The sequence below is a fragment of the Pantherophis guttatus genome, chromosome 9 (genome assembly GCF_059756535.1).
Source record: "Pantherophis guttatus breed Tessera chromosome 9, ASM5975653v1, whole genome shotgun sequence".
Classification (NCBI taxonomy): Eukaryota; Metazoa; Chordata; class Lepidosauria; order Squamata; family Colubridae; genus Pantherophis; species Pantherophis guttatus.
In genome coordinates this window covers 18,959,658-18,986,018 of record NC_142071.1, presented here as the reverse complement: position 1 = coordinate 18,986,018, position 26,361 = coordinate 18,959,658, and the positions used below count along the sequence as shown (strand labels likewise).

The window sequence follows — 26,361 nt, the reverse complement described above, 5'->3', positions numbered from 1 at the left end:
AAGCAACTTCATTCCGTGCTATCTATCTCTGTCTGTGCGGCTGGCTGCATTTCCAAATTATTTTGGTAAATTTAAGGATGATTTTCAAATGGACATATTGCTCAGTTTGTTGTTGAAGGGCTGTACACTTGGCAACACCAAGGTTAAACTGATCGATTTTATTGTTTCACTGTGTTCATAACCGAAAGACAGTTGTGTTTTTTTATTTAAGCACAGAAGGTACTTTTTGCTAAAATAGAGCAGCTGCAGAGTCACCCTGTAATTTCAGAAATCTCTTAGAGAAATAATGAGATGCAGGTGTTGATAAAGGAACACGATGCCCCAATGTTCAAAAAGGGAAGGAGGACATAATCTACAGATCATTTAGTTTAATATTTATACTGGGCAAAAAACCTGAAAAGTTTGTCAAGCAGCATGTTTGTGCCTAGTTAGAAGTAATACTACCATTATCAAGAAAGTATGAGCTTCTATCATGAACATTTTGTCATAGGGTAAGTTTTTTGGTTTTTTTAGGGCAGAGTGACACCAATCCCTAGAATCGGAAAAGACTGGACAGGAGAAATCTTTAAGTTTAGCAGCCAGCACGGGTTTGTTAAATACAGATCATGCCAAACCAATCTTATTTCATTCTTCAACATAGTGACTAAATTAGTAGGCCAGCAAAATACTGTGGACATAATACACTTAGACTTCAGCAAGGCATTTGACAAAGAAGACCACAACCCACTTCTTCGTAAGCTAGAAAAAAACCAGACCACCAGATGGATTTGCAACTGGCTGACAAACCGTACTCAACGAGTAGTCCTTAATGGGTCTAAGTCTACATGGGGAGAAGTAAGCAGTGGGGTGCCACAAGGTTCTGTCTTAGGCCCAATACTCTTCAATATCTTCATAAACGACTTAGATGAGGGAATAGAAGGGGAACTTACTAAATTTGCAGATGATACTAAGCTGGCAGGAATAGCTAACACCCTTGAAGATAAGCTCAAGATCCAGCTGGATCTTGACAGACTTGAACACTGGGTGCTATCTAACAAAATAAAATTCAATGTAGAGAAAAGCAAAGTCTTACACTTAGGTAAGAAAAACCAAAACCACACATATAGACTGGGTGAAACCAGGCTTAATAGCAGTAAATGTGAGAGGGATCTTGGAGTCTTAGTGGACAACCAGCTAAATATGAGCCAGCAGTGTGCAGCGGCAGGCAAAAAAGCCAATGCAGTCCTAAATTGCATTAACAGAGGGATGCAATCAAGATCAAGTGAAATACTAATACCACTCTATAAAGCCTTAGTAAGACCATACCTAGAGTACTGCATCCAGTTTAAGTCACCACACTATAAAAAAGATGTTGAGACTCTAGAAAAAGTGCAGAGGAGAGCCACCAGGATGATTAGGGGACTGGAGACTTAAACATATGAAAAATGGTTACAAGAACTGGGCATGGCTAGTCTAGTGAAGAGAAGGATCGGGGAGACATGATAGTCGTGTTCTAATATTTGAGGGGCTGCCACAGAGAGGAAGGGGTCAAGCTATTTTCCAAGGCACCTGAAGGCCAGACAAGGAATAATGGATGGAAACTGATCAAGGAGAGATTCAACCCAGAAATGAGGAGGAACTTTCTGACAGTGAGAACAATCAACCGATGGAACAGCTTGCTTTAAGAAGTTTCATCACTTGAGACTTTCAAGAAAAGATTGGACTGCCATTTGTCAGAAATGGTGTAGGGTCTCCTGCTTGGGTGGGGGGTTGGACTACATGACCTATAAGGTCCCTTCCAACTCTGTTAACCTGTTAAAGTGCTTGACTTATAACCATTCATGTAATGACCATTTGAAGTTACAACGACACTGAAAACAGTGTCTTATGACCTGTCCTTGCTCTTACGACTGTTGCAACATTCCCACAGTCAAGTAATCAACATTTGGACACATGGAACCTGACACCAGATTTGAAAAATAGAAAAGTAAAATAAATATGAAGAACATTTTAAGACAGGAAGAGCAGTTAAGAAGTAGAATAGTCTTAGAAATCACATGGACTTCACCCTACCACTAGCTTTCAGACTGGAGTTAGAGGGCCAGTGAATGTGGATTGATCATGATTTATAAACTTTCCAGCTTGGTGGACTGGCAAGGAGTAGAGAGGGGATGGTTCCATGTGAGCAGCAGGCACATGAACTCTATTTGCACAAGCCGCCACTCACATACACGGAGCATTGTGCACGAAAAAGAGCACCCGCCACTCACACAGTTGCTCACACAAATGCCCACCACTCATGCAAGTGCACACTACTCACACAAATGGAACTTTGCACAAGTGCATGCTCACCCAATGCTTATGCGGTCCTGTTCCAAATGGACCACAGCTCAATAATGGGCCCTGGCTCGGGGGTTGGGGACCCCTGATTTATAAGATCCTGTCCAACAGATTCTAGGAAACCCTGATTGTAACCAACTCTTAATCTTTGCTATTACTGTGGTTATTAAGCTGAGACAAAGCGTTGAAGGTAGTGTTAATGACAATTATTTTACTGTAGGTGAGCTCCCAATCAATGTGTTCAGTTGCCAATAGCAATAGCACTTAGACTTATGTACCGCTTCACAGTGTTTTACAGCCCCCTCTAAGTGGTTTTACAGAGTCAGCCTATTGCCCACAACAATCTGGGTCCTCATTTTACTGACCTTGGAAGGATGGAAGCCTGAGTCAACCTTGAGCCGGTGAGAACTGAACTACCAAACTGCTGGCAGCCGGCAATTAGCAGAAGTAGCCTGCAGTACTGCACTCTAACCACTATGCCACCGCAGCTCTTAGATGAACAACAAGGTGAATTCATACAGGAGCATAACGGATCATGGAGAATGATGAAGCTCTTGACTTTAATTCCCTCAACACTGCCAAACTATTCACAAGGCTGCATTACTATTACAATAAGTCTTCTCACCCATCTCCTCTCACTTATGACTGTGTAACTGTAACTTTGTTGCTTGTATCCTTACGATTTATATTGATATTGTTTCCTGATTGCTTATTTGTACCCTATGACTATCATTAAGTGTTGTATCTTACGATTCTTGACGAATGTATCTTGTCTTTTTATGTGCACTGAGAGCATATGCACCAAAGACAAATTCCTTGTGTGTCCAATCACACAAGGAATTTGTCTTTAATAAAGAATTCTATTCTATTCTATTCTATTCTATTCTATTCTATTCTATTCTATTCTATTCTATTCTATTCTATTCTATTCTATTCTATTAGACAAAGGTACACAGAATTGTTTTTGCATATACAACATAGAGGAAGTTGAGGAACACTGTGGCCTGGATGTGAATGTCATAGGGAGTGTGGGTATGATTTTGCTGAGGATTAGCATCATCTTTGGAAAGAACAGGATGTTCTGTTCATCAGTTGTGGGCTGGAAACCTGGTAGTAAGAAGGCCACTTGATTGACTTAATGGTTCCATGGTGTCCTGAACTAAAAGGCAATCAACCTTAACTGAAGAGCAGTTAAAATACAGGATACCATGAACTAAAATAGAACAGGTTCAAAGCATCCCTGAGTATTGAAAGTTAATCGGCTCCTTTCTCAGACGCAATATTAAGGAGATACTTGGAAGCAAGCACTTGCCATGCAGAATTGGGGCACCATCATCTATTTTATAATTCTCTTGGAACTTAACATACCTGGATCTGTGCAGAAAGGTACAGTTTATAGGCAAAGTGCTTCCTTTCAGACACTGCCTGAAATGCATCCAGGCTGTAACTTTTATAATTTTAGAGACTGTAAATTTTGCAAAGGGCTTCGGGTTCAGCTAAACTTGTGCAACTCTTGCATGATTTCTTTCATTCATTTCTTGCTTTGGGGGATTCCAGAACTGTATTATTTTTTTCACATTGTTCTCACAATTCCGTTATTCTGGATTTGTTGAATATGTCATAACGGGTGGATTGTCACTTCATGTGAAACAAAGGAAAGTTTTATAAATAACTAAGTGGATTGGGAAGTGTCTAAACCTGTGGTTCTCAACATTTTTGCACCATGGACCCCCTTCAAATACCTTTTGTGGCCCTGGACCAACAAGGCTTAACTCAACATTTAAATCATAACATTTCTTCAAGCCTTTACAACATCGAAGCCCAACCAGAGATCTGTGGAGTGGACCACAGATTGAGAACCATAACTAGTCATTGTGCTGAGCAAAGTTGTTGCAGAACACTTTGAGAGAGGCTCTGTCATTTTTCACTTATGCACTTAGCTGCACTCATCCACAATCTGGTTTAACACAATATGGCCTAATGTTCTGAACAAAAACCCAACTTGGGTGGTTAGTTGATGGGACTGTGTGTTGTGTGAATGCAGATAACATCATTCATGAATATGGTCTAGTGAACTGCAGTAAAGTGTATCATAGAAACCTACTTAACCAGATCACAACAAGCAAAACGCACTCAAATGGGTGAGTCACACATCTATAATCTACTGATTAGTTTTTGTGGTTTCATGTGTTGTGTGAATCCAGGCATTTAATGAGTTTATAGCTCAGAACTGCCCCGTTCTTCCCATGGTTTTATTCAGGAATCAGTGAAGCATGTTGTGGTAGGACTCAGCTAGTTATTCATGAAGTCAATGAAGACCTGCCATTTTGCAGGAAATCCGGAAACATTGTTTTAAATTATTATTATTATTTCTTTCTTTCAAAAATAAGCTTAAAGCACTTCAGATGTAACTCAAAATTGATATCTTCATTTTTCATAAGACATATTAATGTGTCTGACACACCTTTTTTTCTTTTTCCCCTTTTCTTTCCTCCCAGTATTTATGCCTCGAAAATGCAAACTACCACCCAAAAAGGGAAAATGTAATGAAGACTTTGAGAATTTTTACTACGATTACAAGAGCAATACGTGTAAGAGCTTCGTCTATGGAGGTTGTGGTGGCAATAAAAATAACTTTGTAAATCTGCTGGACTGTTATTACACATGTAAAAGATTTGGTAAGGCCACTGAACCTCTTCCCTCTTAAACTTTTTAAAACTGATTTTTAAAATGCCTGTTGAATTTATTTATGCTGTGTCATTTTAAATCCTCTTGACTGTGTCATCACTAGCGTAAAAAGTTAGAAGTTGTGATTTAGAATCGTTAAATTTAATTAACCCATAAATAAGGCTTTCAATTTAATATTATTCACATACTGGGTCCAAGCACAGTAATTTAATAATTATTGCATTACTTTAGCGATATCACTTTTGTTCTCTTTAATTGATAAAGATTTAGTGTCTCTTGCTTTTCTCATTTCATCCTTGACCTCTCTGCTGTCTAAATCAGGGGTGTCAAACTCGATCACATTGAGGGTCGCATCAGGGTTGTGTTCAACCTTGTGGGGCTGGGGTGTGTGTGGCCAGGGGACATGGCCAGCTCAATTTCACACATGTTGGGGGAGCACTGTGCCAGCAAAAATGGAGCCCGTGGCAGCCGTGCTGGGCCCTCCTGAGCTCTATTTTTGCTGGCAGCGGCACCATGGGCCGGTCCTTCACTGTTTCTTTCTCTTTTTTTATAAAAAGTTTTTTATTTTTTAAAACAAGCATTAGATCATTTATCATTCAGTGTGTAATCTGGGTACAAATTTTTGTGTCATCATAATATATACATTTATTTATTTATTTATTTATTTATTTATTTATTTATTTATTTATTTTTCATATTTGTATACCGCCCTACTCCCGAAGGACTCAGGGCGGTGAACAGCCATAATAAATACAAATACATATAGAAGTTAAAAACTATTAAGAAATAGATTAAGTAATTTAGGCTCAAAGATTAAAAACATCCAAATTTATCTAAAGAGCTTTAAAACCCAATTTAAAAGCCAGTTTAAAAGCCAATTAAAAAGGGAGAGTTAGGCCAGACCAGCTTGTTGGAATAGAAATGTTTTCAGGGCACGGCGGAATATGCATAAGTCTTGGATGTTTCGTAACTCCGAGGTAAGCCTGTTCCAGATGGTAGGTGCCCCCACAGAAAAGGCTCTCCCCCTGGGGGCCGTCAGTCGACATTGTTTGGCCGACGGCACCCTGAGGAGTCCCTCTCTATGGGAGCGAACTGGTCGGTGAGAGGCTATTGGTGGCAGGAGGCGGTCTCGTAAGTACCCTGGTCCTGAGCCATGGAGCGCTCTAAAGATAGTAACCAAAACCTTGAAGCGCATCCGGAAGACCACTGGGAGCCAGTGCAGCTCGCGCAGGAGGGGGGTTACATGAGAGCGCCACATTGCTCCCATTACCATCCGCGCGGCTGCATTCTGGACCAGTTGGAGCCTTCGGGTGCTTCTCAAGGGGAGCCCCATGTAGAGAGCATTACAATAATCCAGGCGTGAGGTGACAAGGGCGTGAGTGACCGTGCGTAACGAGTCCCGATCCAGAAAGGGATGCAACTGGCGAATCAGGCGAACCTGATAAAAAGACCTCCTGGCTACGGCCGTCATATGCTCTTCAAAAGACAGCCGTGAGTCCAGGAGGATGCCCAAGTTGCGAACCCCATCTGTGGGGGCCAACGACTCGCCCCCAATAATCAGAGATGGCGCCAACTGACTATATCGGGACGACGGAAACCACAGCCACTCGGTCTTGGATGGGTTGAGTCTGAGTTTGTTCCTTCCCATCCAGATCTGTACGGCCTCCAGGCACCGGGACATCACCTCGAGGGCATCATTGGGGTGGTCTGGGGTGGAGATGTACAGCTGGGTGTCATCAGCATAGTGATGGTACTTCACCCCAAAACCACGGATGATCTCACCCAGCGGCTTCACATAAATGTTGAATAGAAGGGGCAAGAGGACCGATCCTTGTGGAGCCTCGGGGTCAACCTCTGCCCCCCTGTCAACACAGACTGCGACCGGTCAGAGAGAAAGGAGGAGAACCACTGTAGAACAGTGCCCCCCACCCCCACCCCTTCCAACCGGTGCAGCATGATATCATGATCGATGGTATCAAAAGCCGCTGAGAGGTCTAGTAGGACCAGGACAGAGGAGCAACCCCTGTCCCAAGCCCTCCAGAGATCATCAACCAATGTGACCAATGCTGTCTCTGTGCTGTACCCGGGCCTGAATCCCGACTGGAACGGATCTAGATAATTCGATTCATCCAGGTACTGAGGCAGTTGTCGTGCAACCACACTCTCAACAACCTTTGCAACAAAGCGAAGGTTGGAGACAGGACGATAATTTGCTAATACAGCTGGATCCAGGGAGGGCTTCTTGAGGAGGGGCCTCACCACCGCCTCTTTCAAGACAGTGGGAAAGACACCCTCACTCAAAGAAGCATTTATAATCTCCTGGAGCCAGCCTCGTGTCACCTCCTGGGAGGCCAGTACCAACCAGGATGGACACGGGTCCAATAAACATGTGGTCGCATTTAGTCTGTTCAGTATCCTGTCCACGCTTTCGGGAGTCACAGGATCAAACTCTTCCCAAATAATATTCTCAGGACCTGCCCCTGTCATCTCCTCTGGATCAATCCAGTCAGAGTCTAGCTGTTCACGAATCTGAGCAATTTTGTCATACAGATATTGTACAAAATCCTCAGCTCTACCCTCCAAGGGGTCTTCCCGTGTCTCTTGATGGAGCAGAGAGCGGGTCACCCTAAACAGGGCGGCTGGACGATTATCTGATGACGCAATAAGAGTAGAAAAGTAGTTACTCTTCTCTACTCTTATCGCCACTAGGTAATTCTTAATATGAGATCTTACCAGTGTTCGGTCGGATTCAGAATGACTAGCCCTCCAACTGCTCTCTAGGCGTCTTTTCCGGTGCTTCATCTCCCTCAGCTCCTCAGTATACCAAGGAGCCAGGTGAGACCGGCGTCGGGTCAGAGGCCGCAAAGGCACGACTCGGTCTAAAGCATCAGCCGCCGCCCTATCCCAGGTGGCCACTAAGTCCTCAGCCGAGTCGTGTGCTAGAACCTCAGGAAATGGCCCAAGCTCCATCTGGAATCTCTCAGGATCCATCAGGCGCCTGGGGCGGAACCACCTGGTCGCTTTCTTTGCTTTTACATTTCAATTTAATATATCTCCTGCTAGAACATTTTTCTTCCGGATTTATTTAATTTTGCACCACTTTTTGTCCATATTCATTTTCTATCCAATAATAAAATTGCCCCATATGTTGTAATATTCTGATTCTTCCTTCCCTTTAATTGCTAATGTTAATCTATTCATTTCTGCACATTCTAATATTTTCTTAATCACCTCTCCCTCTGTATGGATTTTTTCCGCTTTCCAATTTTGTGCAGATACAATTCTCGCTGCAGTTGTTACATGAATAATCAAATATACATTTTCTTTACTAATTTTCTCAGGTAAAATACTGAGCTCCGGTTTTAAGTCAATATGTTGCTGAGTCATTTTCTCTAACTAAATCTGAATTTTTGCCCAATAATTTCTCGCTTCTGCACATGTCCACCATATATGGTAATACGATCCCGGTGTCTGGTGACATTTCCAACACTTAGTTGATTTATCTTTAAATATTTTTGCCAATCTTTTAAACATATGCCATCTATAAAACATTTTACACAAATTCTCTTTGTATGCTATTGCCATTGTTAACTTATAGTTTCTTTCCCATAGTTGTTGCCATTTATCTAACTCTAATGTGTATCCAAAGTTTTTTGCCCATGTTATCATTGTTTCTTTTACTTGTTCTTCTTCTAATTTAATAGAAAGTAAGCAACTATACAATTTTTTCATCATTCTCTCACTTGTTCCTGTGAATATCTCATCCAACTCTGTCATCTCCAAATAAAAACCGTATAACTTTGCATCTTTTTCAAATCTCAATTGTATTTGCAATTGTGCATACCACTCCATATCACTCCCTTGTTCTTCTCATTCTTGTTTCGTTTTCAATTCCCCCTTTTCAGATAAAATATCTTTATATCTAATAATATTTCCCATGTTAATAATATTTGAATGTACTAATGCTTCCGTTGTTGAAAGCCATATTGGTATTTTCAAATAACATTTTTCTCTAACTTTCTCCCATACTGCATTTCTTACATAATGTCTTTGAAAGTAACTATGTATCTTATTCTTCCCATATCATAAAAAAGCCTGCCAACCCAGTTGCAGATCGTGATCCTCCAATGTCAATAACCTTGTGTTTCTTAATTCAATCCATTCTTTCATCCATGATAATGTTGATGCCTGATAATATAATTCCCAATTTGGTAGTCCAAACCCTTCTCTGAGTCTTGCATCTTGTAGCATTTTTATAATAATTCTCACTTTTTCCCCTTGCCATATAATTTTCATTATTATTTTATTAAGATTTTCAAAAAAATAATAATTCTATTTTTATCGGTATGGTTTGAAATAAAAACAACAATCTTGTTAATATATTCATCTTAATTGTTGCTATTCTTCTTGATAATTGTAGATTCTTCCATCTCTCCAAATCTGTATCGGTTTGTCTTTTCGATTTGTAGTAATTATCCTCCTTAATCATAATACACTTTGCATAATACACTGAATTCTGAATAATCTGAATATCCAATTTCTCCATTAACTCCTTTTTCTGTTTCTCTGAGAAATTTTTCACCAATATTTTTGTTTTTTCTTTATTGATTTTCAACCCTCCCACTTCTCCATATTCTTCTATTTGTTCTATTAATTTTGGCCCAACTGCTTGTGGCTTCTCTAAAATAAAGACTAAATCATCTGCAAATGCCTGTAGTTTATATTCTTCTTTTTAAATTCTAATACCTTTTATCTCTTCATTTTGTCTTATATTTCTATTTAATACCTCTAATGTCACAACACAAATAATAATGGCGATAGAGGACAACCCTGTCTTGTGGCCTTTCATAATATTAATCTTCTCTGTCATATCTCCATTTACCATCACTTTTGCTGATTGCTTATAATACATTGTTTTAATCGTATTTATAAATCTCCCCCCAAAATCCATAGTCTGTAGTTGTTTTATCATAAATTGCCAATTTACGTTGTCAAACGCCTTCTGTGCATCAAGAAACATCAATGCTGTTTGTTTTTCTCGATATGCTTCATAATATTCCAAAGTATTCAGAATTATTCTCATATTATCTCTAATCTGTCTCTTGGATAGGAAACCATTTTGGTCCATGTGTATAAATTCTTTGAACAATTTCTTTAATCTATCAGCCATTATTGATGCAAATATTTTATAATCTGCATTTAATAGGGAAATCGGTCTATAGTTCTTTATTTGTTGCAGGTCTGTATCTTCTTTTGGCATAAGAGTAATATATACCTCCATCCATGAGTTTGGTATCTTCGCTTCTATCAGGAGTTCATTAAATACTTCCAGCATTGTGTTGCTTATTACATCTTGTAATATTTTATATAGCTCTGCTGGCAATCTGTCTGGGCCTGGCGTTTTGCCATTCTTTTGTTTTTTAGTCCCCTCTGTTAGTTCTATCATTGTTATTCTTTCCTCTAATGCTTTTTTATAATCTTCTGGTATTTTGGGTAATTCAGATTTTTCTAGGTATTGTTTTATCCTTTATTCTGATATTGTGTCTTGTTTATAGAGTTTCTCATAATAATTCTGTACTATTTTCTTCTTTTCGTCATTTCGATAGCATATAGTTCCCTCCTCATCTATTAGTTGATTGATTAACTTTTTTCCTCTCTCCTTTTTCATTTTGTATGCCAACCATCTTCCTGGCTTGTTTGCATTTTCAAAAAAAAAATTGCTTAGAAGTTTTTATTTCGAGTGCCAAATCCTCTTTTTCAATTAGATTCAATTCATGTTTTTTAAGGTCCATTTGATTTTTAATCCTCTTATTTAATCCTCTTATCTTTCTGTAGTTCCATTTCTAATTTCTTATACTCCTCTTTGAATTTTTTTGAGTTTGTCTTTTCTTTTTATTCTTTTTTCCCAAATAAGTCATTGCCAATTCTCGAATGTATGCTTTCGCTGTATCCCACACATTTTGTAATGAAGTATCTTCCTTTTTATTTTCTCTGAAAAAGGAAGTCTATTCTTTCTCCATAAATTATTGAAACTCTTTTTCATTTAATATTGTTTGATTTAATGTCCATCTTGATCTCTTTTTTTGTCCCTTCCATATAATTGTGATCGGATTATGATCTGCCCATGTGCTTGCTTCAATGTTTATATCTTGTATATTAACTAATAAATCAGTTGATATCCACATCATATCTATTCTAGACCATGACATATGTCTATTTGAATAAAAAGTGTATCATTTTTCTGTCGGATATCTTCTTCTACAAACATCTTGGATATTTAATTCCTCCACCATTGTAAAAAAAGGCTTTTGGAAGAGTTTTTCTGGGCTTCTTATTTATCTTTGTGGTTTTATAGTCCAGTTCAACTTCTGTTATTGCATTAAAATCATCTGTCATGCAAATATTTTCATACTCAACTTCAATTATTTTTCTGTATAATTTTCCATAAAAATCTTCTTGATTGTCATTTGGGGTGTATATTGCCACTAGGAGTATTTGTTTATAGTTCATTGTTACTTCCACCATAATAATCCTCCCTTCTTCATCAGCAAATATTTGTTTAGGTGCTAGTGTCTTTTTAATGCATAGTACTACACCTCTTTTAGTTTGATGTGCCAGTGCAGTAAATACTTCTCCCAATTTTTGGTATTCCAAAAGTTTTTTATGTTGTTTTCTAATATGAGCTTCTTGTAAACATATTATGTCCATTTTTAATTTTTCCAATTTATTTAAAGTTCTTTTCCTTTTTATTGCTGAATTTAATCCATTTATGTTTATCAATATTGCTTTTATTTCTTCCTCCATAGTTTACTTATTAATAGTCTTTACTGATCTTGTTGTTCTTGTCTCTCTTTGTTCTTTAACATCTTTTAGCCTTGCCCCTTCTCTTATTGCTCTTTTTTCTTGTTTGATCATCTTTTTCTTTCACTGTTTCTTCCTGGTATGTAATCTCTCTTTCCTCTCTCAATCTCTCCTTTTCTTGTAGTCCCAAATATTGATCATAAAATAGTTCTGCCTTCTCTAGCGAGTCTAATCTGTGTCTTTGCTCCAATCAATTCACCAATATTCCTTCCGGTATTAACCACCTAAAGCTCACTCCTTTTTTAATTAAACATTTTGTCAAGAACCGGTACTCTTTTCTCAGATCTGTTACTCTTCTAGGTATTTGTTTCAACACCACTATCTCTCTGCCTTTATATTTTATTGGGTTGTTTCTTGCTATCTGTAATATCTCTGTTTTTATTGCTTTCTTGGTGAATCTTACATGCACCTCCCTAGGTAATTTGTTTCTCATTGCTTTGTTTCTCATGGTAATTTGTTTCTCATATGTACTCTAAAAATCTCATTGATCTCACTCAATATCTTTTCTTTAGTTACCTCCATTGCTTCCGCCAACAACTCTGCCATTATTTCAGCTAAATTTTCCCCTTTTCTCCTATGTTTTGAAATCTTAGATAATAATCTGTACGATCCATTTCTAAAGAAATAATAGTCTTTTCCTGGTTTTTATTAGTTATTAATAAGTCTGTCATCCAGCTCTCCCACTCTTTTTTCCATTGATTCTACTTTTTCTTCCACCTTTGTTCATTTTTTTTTCAATTATCCCGTTGACATCTTTTAATTCCCCTTCTACTTTTTCCATTCTCTCATCTAATTTGCCTATTCTTTCTTTGAAGTCTTCATAAAATGCCTGTATCATATTTTTTAATTCCAGTTGCATAGTCATAGTGTCCAATGTTCTCTGAGCTGCAGGGCTAGAAGTTGTTGCCGAGGCTGTTGAAGGCAGATGTTGTTTTCTTCATCTTGTAGTGTCTTGATATTATAATCCATCAGGTTATAATCCAAATAGAATTTATAATCCAAATATTTAATCCACCCTGTTGGGTGAATTAAAAGAAAAAAGTAATAGTACAAAAATAAGCCAACCAACCAAAAAGAAAAAATAAAAATAAAAAGGAGACAAAGAGAGATAACAAAAAATAAAACAATACAAAAATAGAAAATTACAATCCAAATCCAACATTCATGATCTTAATCTTCAGGTTTTTCTAACCTTAGTCCAAGTTTCCTCTGGTGAGGAATTAACTAGACCAAAAAGCCAACAAGCCAGAAAAAAAAGAAGAAAAAAAAGAGGAATGTCTGTGTACAAAAAAGAAGCACAGACAAAAATAACAACAACAAGAAGAAAAGAAAAACACAGTCCAACCAATTGTTAAAAAAGCAACTGAATAAGAAAGAAAAAGGAACTAGAAATTAACAAGTAGAATCTCCACTCTATTATCCACAACTAAAGGAAAAAGAAAAAGAAATCCCAAAAGCCAAACTGAATGGGAGTTGTCAATAATCTTTCCTGTTACTTCTTCTTTTGCAAATTTCAAAAGATACAAGGCTCTCAGTGTACCTCAGTCTATTAGGCCAAACAATTTCTAATCAGTTCAGCAAGCATTAGCAAGGTCATTCTTGTCATGTCTTGTTCATTTAACTTTATTATTCAGTTCATTATCCTTTTAGTGGTGCCTCTAGGTGGCACTGCAGTTTATTTTCACCCAGGAGTAGTAGAAAAAGTTTTTCCTTTTAAAAACAATTCATTCCATCACTTAAATTTAATTCAATTTCATTTCTTAAGATTAAAAAGTTTAAAAATACTCAATCAGGCTTTCTGCTCTTGTTCTCTTATTGTCCAAATCAATTCTGCTAATTCATTTAATTTTGTCTTCTTTCATTTGGGTTTGCCCACTTTTCTCGCTGCTGTATTGTTGGAGGTAGAGAAGCTGACACAAGTCCACTCTCCCCTCCTCTCTTTTTGCCACTTTCTCCTCTTTTAGCTATTTCCAGGAGGATATGAAAAGAAACTTGTATTTTTAAGAAAAGCAAGCATCTCACCCAGATGATCCAAACTTCCCTTTACTTCCACGCTTCTGCTGTGGCCGCCCCAGCTTTGTAGCAGCTGTCGCTGGCTGTTTTCTCAGCCATCTGATTGAGAGGCTTCTTCTGACCAGCATGGGAATTTGCAACTTCCCTGTGCCTGCCAGTCTGTGCCTCTCTTGTTCACTGTCACTACAGGACAGCTTCGGTCAAAAAAGACCCCCAGATGGCTGCGATATAGACGATCCCTCGGGAGCCCCCGAAGAAAGCACTGTTTTGCTGTGGATGCTGGCCACGCGCCCCTGGTCCTTCACTGTTTCCAGGGTGGCCCTGTGGGCGAGATCTAAGCACCCCACAGGCCAGTTGCAGTCCACAGGCCTTGAGTTTGACACCTCTGGTCTAAATGATCAAATAAATAAATGATGTCATTTTAAGCTCACTGTTGTCAGGCACAAGAAACCAGAGCCACTCATGAGTAGCTAAAATCAGTAACTTTATTGTATATTGCCTGTGTTCAAGAATCTCACCACACTGCTTGCCTTCTCCTGGGAATGACCAGATAAAACTTCATGGAGGAGGTCAAGTTTATGCCTCTTGTGGCTGTGCAATAACTCTAAGCTAGGCCCTCTTTTGATCCCTCTTCCCACATTGTTATCTACTAACAATGCTGTCTCTATTTTTATTTGTAGGCTTCTTTTCTACCTGGGAAAATATCGTGGGAGATATACAATGGAGGAAAAGTAAGAGTCCATTGTTGCCTGCACAACAAACTCCGGGGGATTCATAATTTATTGTTGGTGTGGGCGCCTTTAAATAAACAAGATAATCTCATTACTAGAGTCACATTTCCACAAGGACATAAAGGATATATATGGAAAGGATAGGGAACTTGTCTTAGTGTGTTGGGGTGCTGCGATGTTAGAACCGAACCCAAAATGACACTTGACAAACTGGATGGGACAGCTATTCTTTTTCTGCACCACCTTTTCCTTTTCTGATAACCTCCTTTCTCTGTTTATATCTCCTGCTGGCGTGAAGCAGGTTGTATGCTGTTTACATCTGAAGAGTAGCTGAGATCTTCCTTCCATGGCATAGAATATACAGGGCACTTTTCTTTTATAATACTGTGAGCCCTGTTAGCCTGATGATGGGATGGACCCTAGTTTAGGAATAGAGCATCTGTTTCACAGGCACAAGGGTTGAGAGTCAGTCAATCTGATGGTAGAGAAAGAGTAGCATGATTTTAGAACCAATAACAATCATTTTTGGAAAATATTGGAGTATTATTCTGTGAGATGTCAGAGGATTGGACAAGAACTAATACAGTTATGGTCTCAGAGTCAGGGCTCCAAGACATGAGCTGATTAGATCTGGCCAGATGATGTCACCACAGCTGCTGAAACAAACAGTGACACCCTCTTGGGTCCCTCCTCAGCCAGCACTGATCCTGATTTAGCCATCTTGGGTGTCAAGAAGCAGGGAGAACCTCCTCCCCATCCCGAGAATCTCACATCCTATTAAATAAGGACCTCACCAGCAGGATTCTGACTCTGCAAACAAGCCTGGAGCCTCCTTATTGGCAACTATTGAGCAAGGAAAGGTTCAGCTGTACATGCCGGCAGGAAGAAGATTTAAACCATGCCAGGACTACCTTCTGTTGCTTGAAACCAACTTTGCACTTTCTAGCTTTGCACTTTGTTTATTCTTGCTCTTGACTCCTGCTATGTTTTCAACCTCAAAGTGTTCCTGACTAAGTCTTTGACTCTTCCCTTGGTAATTTTGAAGACATTGTGTGTTTTCTGATTATGGACTATCTAGCTTGGATTATGTCTACTCATCCTACAATAAGCTGTAATGAACATATGTGATCTTTCTCTTGCTTCCCATTTCTTCTGCTGTCACCTCTCCTGTCCATCAGCTGCCATTTCTCCAGGAAAGCTTCCTGATGCCTTCACAAATCTTGCTGCAAATACTCCACTCCAACTGCTCCTTCCACAGTGCATGCTCTCCTGCCCAGCATCTCTGCAAGCCTTGTCCCCAAGTATCTGCATCACACTGCATTTTGATGACCAGTTGCATGGGGATTTACTGTAGAAGCCATGGTGGCACAATAGTTAGAATGCAGTATTGCAGGCTAACTCTGCCCAAAGCCTGGAGTTCAATTTTGAGGAGCTTAATGTTGATTCAGTCTTCCATTCTTCTGAAGTCAGTAAAATGAAAACCCAGGTTGTTGGGGGCAATATCCTGACATTGTGACCTGCTGGGATAATGCTGTGTGAAATCCAAATTTTTTTACTACCAGTTCTGTGGGCGTGGCTTGGTGGGCTTGGTGTGGTTTAGTGGGCGTGGCTTGGTGGGCATGGCAGGAGAAGCAAAATCCCCATTCCCTCCCCACTCCTGGGGGAAGGATATTGCAAAATCTCCATTCCCACCCCACTCTGGGACCAGCCAGAGGTGGTATTTGCCAGTTCTCCAAACTACTCAAAATTTCCATTCTCCAAAACCTGTCATAACCTGCTGGATTTCACCCCTGCTGTAAAGCACTATGGAGCGGTATATAAGTCTAAGTGCTAGTGCTACTGTATTCCTTTCAGTGAAACTAGGACATAAAAAAAAAATAGTCTCAGAGCTTTAGTTTCCAACACCTATGTTTTCCTTTTAGAAACACCTTGGAAATGCAAATTATGGGCCAGGAAAGGAAGGTGCAAGGGTAAAATTCCTCGCTATTATTATGATGCACACAACAAGAGATGCCGATCGTTTACTTACAGTGGTTGCGGAGGCAATGCAAATAATTTTCAGACCTTCAACGAATGCAGCAAGGACTGTGATGCATTTGGTATGTTGAAACAATTTTATATCCCCCACCCAGAATTAATTAATTAATTGGTTGTCACGATATAAAAAGATGTTGAGAATCTAGAAAGAGTGCAGAGAAGAGCAACTAAGATGATTAGGAGACTGGAGACTAAAACGTATGAAGAATGGTTGCAGGAACTGGGTATGTCTAGTCTAATGAAAAGAAGGACTAGGGGTGACACAATCGCAGTGTTCCAATATTTGAGGGGCTGCCACAAAGAAGAGGTGGTCAATATATTCTCCAGAGCACCTGAAGGCAGGACAAAAACAAAGGATGGAAACTAATCAAGGAGAGAAGCAACCTAGAATTAAGGAGAAATATCCTGACAGTGAGAATAGTTAATCAGTGGAAAAACTTGTCTCCAGAAGTTGTGAATGCTCCAACACTGGACATTTTAAAGAAGAGATTGGACAACCATTTGTCTGAAATGGTTTATAGTTTCCTGCCTGATCAGGAGGTTGGATAGAAGACCTCTAAGATCTCTTCCAACTCTATTGTTTCATTATACAGAGATAAACTTCGTTTCTCTCTTTTTTTTGAGGTCATTGTTTCTAGGATAGAAACCATTTTGTGACTGTTTCTGGATATGTTTCTGGATAGTTGCATATTTATCAGAGAGAGAGAAAGAGAAGAAAAGAGAAAGAGAGAGAGAGAGAGAGAGAGAGAAAGAGAGAGAGAGAGAGAGAGAGAGAGAGAGATACCCCTCCCCCAAAAAACAGTGTCTTTTAAAATTGTACTAAAATGTGCAGTGTGCTACTGTACATTTTCTACACAGTGTGAAAGTTCAAAGATCTTTCCTCCTGATGTCTTCAGCAAAGCAACTAGGCTCGGTTAGCTGAAAATGTTGAGAGTTGTAGTTCTAAGATATCTGGAGACCTTAGGGTTGGAAAATATCACAATATAGATTGAGTGTATTATCAGGAAGAGTTGCCCATTAAGGAATACCAGTGAGATCCCCTTATTTTTTAGATCTGGAATTTTGAGAATACCCTTTGGAAACTCCCAAACAATGGCTTCATGGGAGTTGTGGGTCATCTCCTCAAAAGCAGAGAGAGAGGCTTACTTTTCTAGCTTCCTACAGTATTTTCTACCATCTTAGTCTTTCCCTCTCTCTCTCTGTCTCTCCTTCCCTCGCCCCCCTCTCTATTACACACCCACACCCACACCCACACAATTCAGCCACTTCCATTTTATTTTGTAAGAACTTCTGTAAAATCCATATGGGCCCCAGAAGCATTACTAGAAATAAATTCCTGTCTTTTTATCATTAGTCAAGGCACGTTTTTAATGAAATCAGATGGGACAGGGAATACTGTGGGTGGTACCAATGGCATGTTGGCCACATGGAACCCATGGGAGTACAGAAAAGAGGGAAAAAAACCTTGGTCTTCCCAGAAATTTGATTTCTAACTATCACTTGCCACTGAAGACATCTGGGTTGCTTCCAGGCAGTGGTGTAGTTCCAATAGCGAGATGAAAGGAATCATTAAACGTTACGTACCACTAATATCCCACAAAACCAGAAAAAATAAACTACCAATAACAATAAGGAAATTACAATCCAGAAAAACATCTTTTTGGCGAAAAAACAAAACTATGTAGCTAACTTCAAAAACTGCTACAAAAATTTATGCCAACAAATAAAGACTGAATGCACCAATTATCACTTCAAGCAAGAAGAAAACCTTCTACACACAAAATCCACCTGTGCCTTCTATAATTTTGTAAACAACAAACTTAAAGACTCGAGATCCATCCCACCCCTAAAAGGACCAAACAATGAAGACTGTATTGATGAAACCATTAAAGCCAATCTCTTTAATATGTTCTTCGGCTCAGTCTTTGTAAACAGCAACAACACATACCCAATATTTCCCAGTCATACTACAGACAATTACAACGATTATGGTGATCTTATACATATTGATTTTACAGAAGACAATGTTGAAAAGGCACTACACAATCGAAAACCATCTCTATCTATTGGACCTGATGGACTATGTGCATACTTCTTAAAAAAGCTTTCCACTGCAATTGCAGAACCTCTAAGCATAATTTTTGAAAAATCTTTCAGTACCAACATCTTGCCCTACCAATGTCACAAGCCAAGCTCATTCCTATCTTCAAAAAGGGAGACCCTAGCCTAGTTGAAAATTACAGACCAATCTCTTTATGTTGCATCACCTGCAAAGTCATGGAATCAATCATTAACCAATCTATTACCCTCCACCTAGAGACAAACAACCTGCTTTCTAACAAACAATTTGGTTTCAGAAAAAAATTATCCTGTAATCTACAACTACTACATTGCAAAAAATATGGGCTACACATCTCGACCAGGGCAAAGCAATAGACATAGTTTACATAGACTTTGTAAAGTTTTTGATTCAGTGGTACACAACAAATTACTTCTAAAACTAAAATCCTATGGCATTTCTGGACTCCTACATAAATGGATAGCTGCCTCCGTGTCAAACAGTCAACAAGTGGTCAAAATAGGAAGCGCTCTATCAAATCCTGTACATGTTAATAGCGGTGTTGCCCAAGGCAGTGTTTTAGGTCCAACACTCTTCATACTTTACATAAATGACTTTTGTGATTATATTAAAAGCAACTGTGTTCTCTTCGCTGATGATGTTAAACTATTCAACACCACCAACAATGCAACTACCCTTCAAAAAGACCTTGACTATGTGTCAGATTGGTCTAACAAGTGGCAACTTCAAATCTCAACCAACAAATGCTTTGTCTTGCACATTGATAAAAAAAATCAAAACATAAAATACAAATTAGATGGACATGACCTTGTAGATGACCCTCACTCTGTCATGTAAAGATCTAAGTGCCAGAGCCCACTGTAACAACATTGCCAAAAAGGCATTAAGAGTTGTTAACCTAATCTTGCATAGCTTCTTCTCTGGTAATGTTGTACTATTAACTAGAGCATACAAAACATTTGCTAGATCAATTATTGAATACAGCTCATCTGTCTGTAACCCGCACTGCATATCGGACATAAATACAATTGAGAGAGTCCAGAGATATTTTACAAGAAGAGTCCTCCATTCCTCTAACCGCAATAAAATACCTTATGCCACCAGACTCCAAATTTTGGCCTTAGACAACTTAGAACTACGCCGACTTCAGTCTGACCTAAGCATAGTACATAAAATTATCTGCCACAATGTCCTTCCTGTCAACGACTACTTCAGCTTCAACCACAACAATACATAAGCAAATAATAGATACAAACTCAAGGTAAATCGCTCCAAACTCGATTGCAGAAAATATGACTTCAGTAACAGAGTGGTCAATGCCTGGAATGCACTACCTGATTCTGAGATTTCTTTCCCAAGCCCCCAAAACTTTCACATTAGACTGTCTACTGTTGAACTCACCCCATTCTTAAGAGGTCTGTAAGGGGCGTGCATAAGTGAGCCAGCGTGCCTACCATCCCTGTCCTAATATTCCTTTTTACTTACTCTTTTCATGTATTCAAATTATGTTTATACTTTTTCCTGTTATTTTATACATGCTTGACAAATAAACTTATGAATATGATTATGAGATGGGGTCTCCCCATTGAGCATATGACTCAATAAGTGTTCACAGGTGCTTCTCACTGTCATCAAGGACCTCACCCACACAGGATGTTACGAAACAGCCGACTAATCTGCAAACATCAACTCCATCAACTAATCAAGATGTAACAACACTGGCAACCAACCCTCTCACAGCAACAAAGCCAGCACCCCACACCTCCCCACTAGTATTTATAGAGAGACAGCAGTTCCGATCATGCTTTGCTTGCACAGGCATGAAGCCAAAGGCACCAGCCTGAAGATGACGAGTGGGACCATCTTTTAATATTTACATTCTCCCCCGTTTCCCTTTATACTATTCCATTTTCTTCTTGTCCCTTTTTCTTTTATTTACATTATACCTCTTAACAATCATATTGATTTTATACATTCTATACATTGTCATATTCATTCTTTCCATTTTCAAATTTCACCCCTATTTTTATTATCCATTATTTCTACTCTCTAACTACTGATACCATTTATGCCAGATTATATAATATTCCGTATCTTCCTTTTCTTTGAGCTCTTTTGTCCATCTCGGCACATTCCAGCACATGATGAGATGGATTGAATGCCAGTTCTGTTCAGCCTCTTTAGATTTGTAAAATGCAAACATCTTCATACTTACTATCATCCCAATGTCTTCAAACAGTCAGAAGAGATGTGGTTAATCTGAACTTTTTTTTAAAAAATGGGAAGAATTGGAAGGTGGCAAGGAAAGACACCTGGAAGTGTCCTTAAATAACATACTTTTTCTTGTCCTTACTGTAGGAAATACTGCGAAACCTCACGCTCCAGGTAAGAGCTCATTTGACCTTTAAGATATATGATGGCTTTGGATCTTCTATCGCTTGTTTGTAATTTTTCTATGTATTTGCTTCACTTCTTGGTACATTTCACATTGGCTCCAAGAAGTTTGGATTTGTCCATATTTGTACGACTTAAATTAGCACACAACCCATGCTTCTATTAAATTCCAAAGGAAGATCTCAGGAGACACAACTGCTTCCTTTGGGATTTTTCTGTCACATATAAATGCCTAACGTACAGTACATGAGGCATGCAGCATGGCAAAGTAAGGGTTAACACAAACCACTCCCACATGATCTCCCCCTTAACTCTTCCTTACCTTGACCCCATCTCTCAGGTATATAAGTTGCTGTTCCGAAATCCAGAGGTTGTTCCAGCTGATCACCTGTAATAGATAGACATGTTGTAAATAAATACTTACTGAAGTTATTGGGTCAGATCCTCAGAAATTAGTAACAATATGGTAGCAGAGGATGGTTACTAGCCCAATTACTCCAAGGTATGTCGGGAATACCTAAACTGCCTGAAGCAAGGGGAAGAGCAAACACCCGAGCCTTTCCGAAGAAAATGGCAGCACGGCTATCGCCTGCGGGAGCTATGCCAAGAGAGACATTGGACATGAACAAGCAGATCTCCAACCCAGGCACCCCAGCCAAAATCGAGAGAGAACAAACCGAAAAAGAAAACGACTCCGAGGCCATCGCAAGTGAGGAAGGCGACTTCAGGAGAAAACTGCTGAACCTGATAGAGTCAGCTCCAACCAAGCAGGATCTCATCGCGAACCTTTGAAGCCTGATAGAGGACTGCAGAGCAGCGACTGGAGAGGACGAAGCTGAACCGAATCACACAAACATCTACATGGTAGGAAATATGCCCCCTTACTATACCCCCACCGAAAGAGCTGAGGCTGAATTTGTGCCTTTTTTGCGGTGGCCATCTTGGACAGTGACATCACCAAAGATGGCTGACCAATCACCAAGAGGCTCCCAAGATTTGAATTACAAGGCGGGAGCCAAGGCCTACTTGCAAGCAACTGGGGAAAACAACCACAAAGAAGAGGGTGAACGAGAATCCAACCAAATAAGCTCGCCTACCGAGCTCGACATTGATAAGGCCATACGGGTGTTAACCGCGGCCTTAGGTACAAAAATAAAGCTACCGGGCCCACACCCAGACACCCAGGAGGGCCCCGAAAAGGCAGCTGACACACAAGAGACCACCACCATAAACTACTCAGGGGACGCGACCGCCAGAACAAGGATGCTGCTACAACCGCAACCCACCGGGGACCTCACCACACCGCCGCCTAGACCTACTCCGGAACCAAGAGGACAAATCGGGCACTCACCAATCCAGCGACCCCAACCGAGACGCCTGGAACATCTGACGGGCGTGGATCTCGGCCCGGTCCCAGCCTGCAGCTACCACGTCGGACCAGGCCTCCCGCACCTTCACCCGACTACTGCGAGCCATCCGAGTCACCAGAATGGTCCAAGGAGCATCCCGGCAATCCAGACGACATCCCAAGTGCCCACTGACCACCTGAGACTGTTCAAGACCGAGCTGGGGACCCATCCAATCGAATGGGGCCTCCACCCAGGAGCTACAGCTTCAAGCTCCTTCTCCGGCGATTCCTGGATGAGAATAAATCCTGAGCATGCGCAGAATCCGCCTACAAAGAGAGAAGAAAAGACCATAGAAGCATGTCAGTACAGACTAACAGCAAGCATACCTGTGCCATATTGCGAGTTCCCTCACGTCCAAAACCATGGACAGAGACAGCCTGTAAGTAGCCTCACACACAGCACAGGGACATTGCCAAATGATTTTCCTAAGTTAAGATTAGACGGGACAAATCTCCTAGAGTGGAACCAACAACTCCAGGTTATCTTCTTAAGGGAGAACTTGCTATTCCTGATCACTGACCCTCCTGAAAAGCCATGGACATTTGAATTAGACTTTCTGCACCACAAAGCATACTATATGTTGATAGCTAGCATTTCACCCAGTATATATCCCAGCATCAATCATCACTTAACCGTTCCGGAACTAATACAAAAAATGTTTAGTCTGTTCTACAGAAAGAGCATGGCCACCACCACCAGAATTTCTAGAGACTTCCACTCAGCCAGACACAAGGCAGGGACCTCCATGAGCGAGCACCTACTAACATGAAACGCCACTAGGGCCGAGCTAATACAGAGGGGGGAAGTCATAACAGAGGGAAGCATGATAAGTATTATTATTAATTCCTTGGACTCCAGTTGGGACAGTTTCATTATACAGCTGGACAGCCTTAGTTTGGAACACTTCACTTTAGAAACACTAACCAATAAATTGATAGTTGAGGACAACCTGAGGAAGGACCGATCCTTATGCCGCAGAGATCATAAACCAGCCAAAAGAGTAGAGTTCCAAGATAGAAACCACAACACGCCCGAATGCTTCATGTGCGGTTCCAGAAACCATTATAAGAGGGATTGTCCCAGAAACACAAGAGATAGGGACCACGCCTATCGCAGGGACAGACTAGACCACAGACCACGGTTCCCAGACAGGCACTCCTCAGACAGCAGACACAGGCGCAGAGACTCCGCCAATCCAAGAGACAGAAGAGGGCATAGAGACAGCTCTAGAGAAAGTCAGTCACTTTACGGCCTTAGGGATCATCCAGCCAAGTAAGGAAAGAAAACATCTGTCTTATAGACTCAGGAGCCATTAACCACACCACATACAACAAGGAATTACTATCATCATTCACGAAAGAGAACTACCTAATTAAGGTAGCAAACCAAAACAAGGTCCTAGTAACCGGAAAGGGAAACATAGACTTACCAGGAGAAGGCAAAATAGAGGGGGTGTTACTTGTGCCCGAGATACCCTATAACATACTTGCCACTTTGAAGTTAAGTAAAGACACGGGAATTGAAATCTCATTCAAGGAAGGAAAGACATACATGACTAGGAATAAAAAAAAACATAGGTAAAGTCATAGTCAGCGGAGGGCTACCGTACCTCAACCCTGAAGGCAATGATCACCCAAGTATATAAAGCCAGATTGGTGGTGCAAGGTTATGCACAAAAATATCCTGACGACTACACGGATACATACTCACCCACCATCAGGGCTGAGAGTGTTAAAAGTGCATTGGTGATAGCATCCATTTTAGGTCTCAAGGTATATCAATTTGATGTACAGACTGCTTACCTACACGCAGAACTTGACAAAGAAATTTATGTCAAGGCCCCACCAGGAAAAAACACACTAAAGGGAGACACATCATTATTGAACAAAAGTCTATACGGACTGAAACAATCAGGGAAAAGGTGGTATGAGTGTCTAGCCAAAATTCTCAGGACAATGGGTTTCACAGCCACATCAGCAGACATCTGTTTTTTCACCAGGAGAGAGGGTACTTCCAGTGAATATGTATATATACGTGGTATACTCACGTCCACGTGAGTATACGTGGACGATATACTATACATTGGCCACCATAAACTCAAATGCGATGAATTTGCTGATGAACTAGGTAAACACTTCACCCTAAAAACGTTAGGAAAGATAAACAAGTATCTGGGAGTCCAAATCAACAAGACCAAAAAAAAGGGTTCCAACTTTCACAGAAAGAAAAAATCCTGGAGCTCTTACATAAATGCAATATGTTGGATGCAAAGCCCAGTGAAACACCAATGCAACCGGACAATGCAAAGAGTACATCCGGGTATATATTCTTCATCAATAATAGTCCAGTGCATTGGTATATGGGCAAGCAGAACTTAGTGGCCACCTCCACCACAGAAGCAGAATACATATGCCTGTCCAAGGCGGCCAACAATTTAACTTGGTTCGATGACTTACTCTCCAGCATCTGGGCCGAACCATCATACCCAATCATCATACACAAGGACAATAAAGCAGCCATCAACATATCCAAGGCAGATGCCATAGGCCAAAGGTCAAGACACATTGACATTAAACACAAACATGTCAGACAACTTTCGAACATTGGATTCATCAAGGACACGCATTGCGAGACTGAAGAACAAATGGCTGATATCCTCACCAAACCTCTACAGCATGAACAACACGCCTACTTAACCTCAAAACTATGTGTTCGCTTGTAGCACACTCCCACCTTGACCAACACCCACACCATCACCCGTTAGGCATTTAGAGGGAGTTTTGTCACATATAAATGCCTAACGTACAGTACAGGAGGCAGACAGCATGGCAAAGTAAGGGCTAACACAAACCACTCTCACATGATCTCCCCCTTAACTCCTCCTTACCTTGACCCCACCTCTCAGGTATATAAATTGCTGTTCCGAAATCCAGAGGTTGTTCCAGCTGATCACCTGTAAAAATAGACATGTTGTAAATAAATACTTACTGATTCAATACCTGCTTTGTGTGCTGGAGTTATTGGGTCAGATCCTTGGAAATTAGTAACATTTTCGGATGGGAAAAAGTGGAAAGTAGGACAACTTCAGAATACTGGAAAGATGTGCAAAGAGGACAAATCCAACATCAGCCTCTACTTTGCAGCAATAGTGTCTGCTCACAAACACCAAACTAAGCACCCTGAGAATGCGATAGAAAACTTGGAAATGTAGAGAACAGATTTATGCATAGTTATTTTTAATTGCTTGGTCAATATAGTTTCCCTTGTTGTACATGGAAGAAAACATTCAAGCTTTTACATAAAAGCACACTTTCACACACACACCTCTCTCTTGTTTTCATCTTCCTGAATCTCCCAGAATCCATGCTAGAGACATGTGACCAGCCCATGGATGTTGGCCCATGCAGCGAAAATTTTCCTCGCTTTTACTATGATCGCACTACCAAGACCTGTAAATCATTCAGGTTTGGTGGCTGCAACGGCAACAGAAATAACTTTTTGAATCAGGAGGATTGTCTTCAGGAGTGTAAACCGGTATAGATCCAGGTAAGTGCAAAGAGCTTTTGAAGAATTCCCTGTGGAGTTTCAGCTAACCTCAGAACTATGCCACTTGGATAAGTAATTGCATTGTGATGCTTCTAATGAGAATCCTTTTTTTCAAGGCCAATTACCCAACAGATTTCCAGTGTTTTCTCAGTCTGCAGAAGAAAAGAAATGGATCTAGTGTCCTTCGACCACCATCTTTGTATAATTATAGGTAGTCCTCGCATTATGTCCACAATTGAGCCCAACATTTGTGTTGCTAAGTGAAACATTTGTGAAGTGAGTT

General features: G+C 40.2%; 1 protein-coding gene across 1 annotated transcript in view; it reads left to right on the top strand.

Annotated features, from left to right (window-relative positions):
- LOC117668248 (actinia tenebrosa protease inhibitors-like) overlaps nt 1–26,072 on the top strand; it is a 35,380-nt gene extending 9,308 nt beyond the window's left edge. Inside the window, exons 5-10 of the mRNA XM_087875570.1 lie at nt 3,607–3,705; nt 4,818–4,910; nt 14,562–14,612; nt 16,535–16,711; nt 21,088–21,114; nt 25,891–26,072. Coding sequence (XP_087731696.1) covers nt 3,607–3,705; nt 4,818–4,910; nt 14,562–14,612; nt 16,535–16,711; nt 21,088–21,114; nt 25,891–26,072 — 629 coding nt within the window. The remainder of the gene's footprint in view (nt 1–3,606; nt 3,706–4,817; nt 4,911–14,561; nt 14,613–16,534; nt 16,712–21,087; nt 21,115–25,890) is intronic.
- The last annotated feature ends 289 nt before the right edge of the window (nt 26,073–26,361 follow it).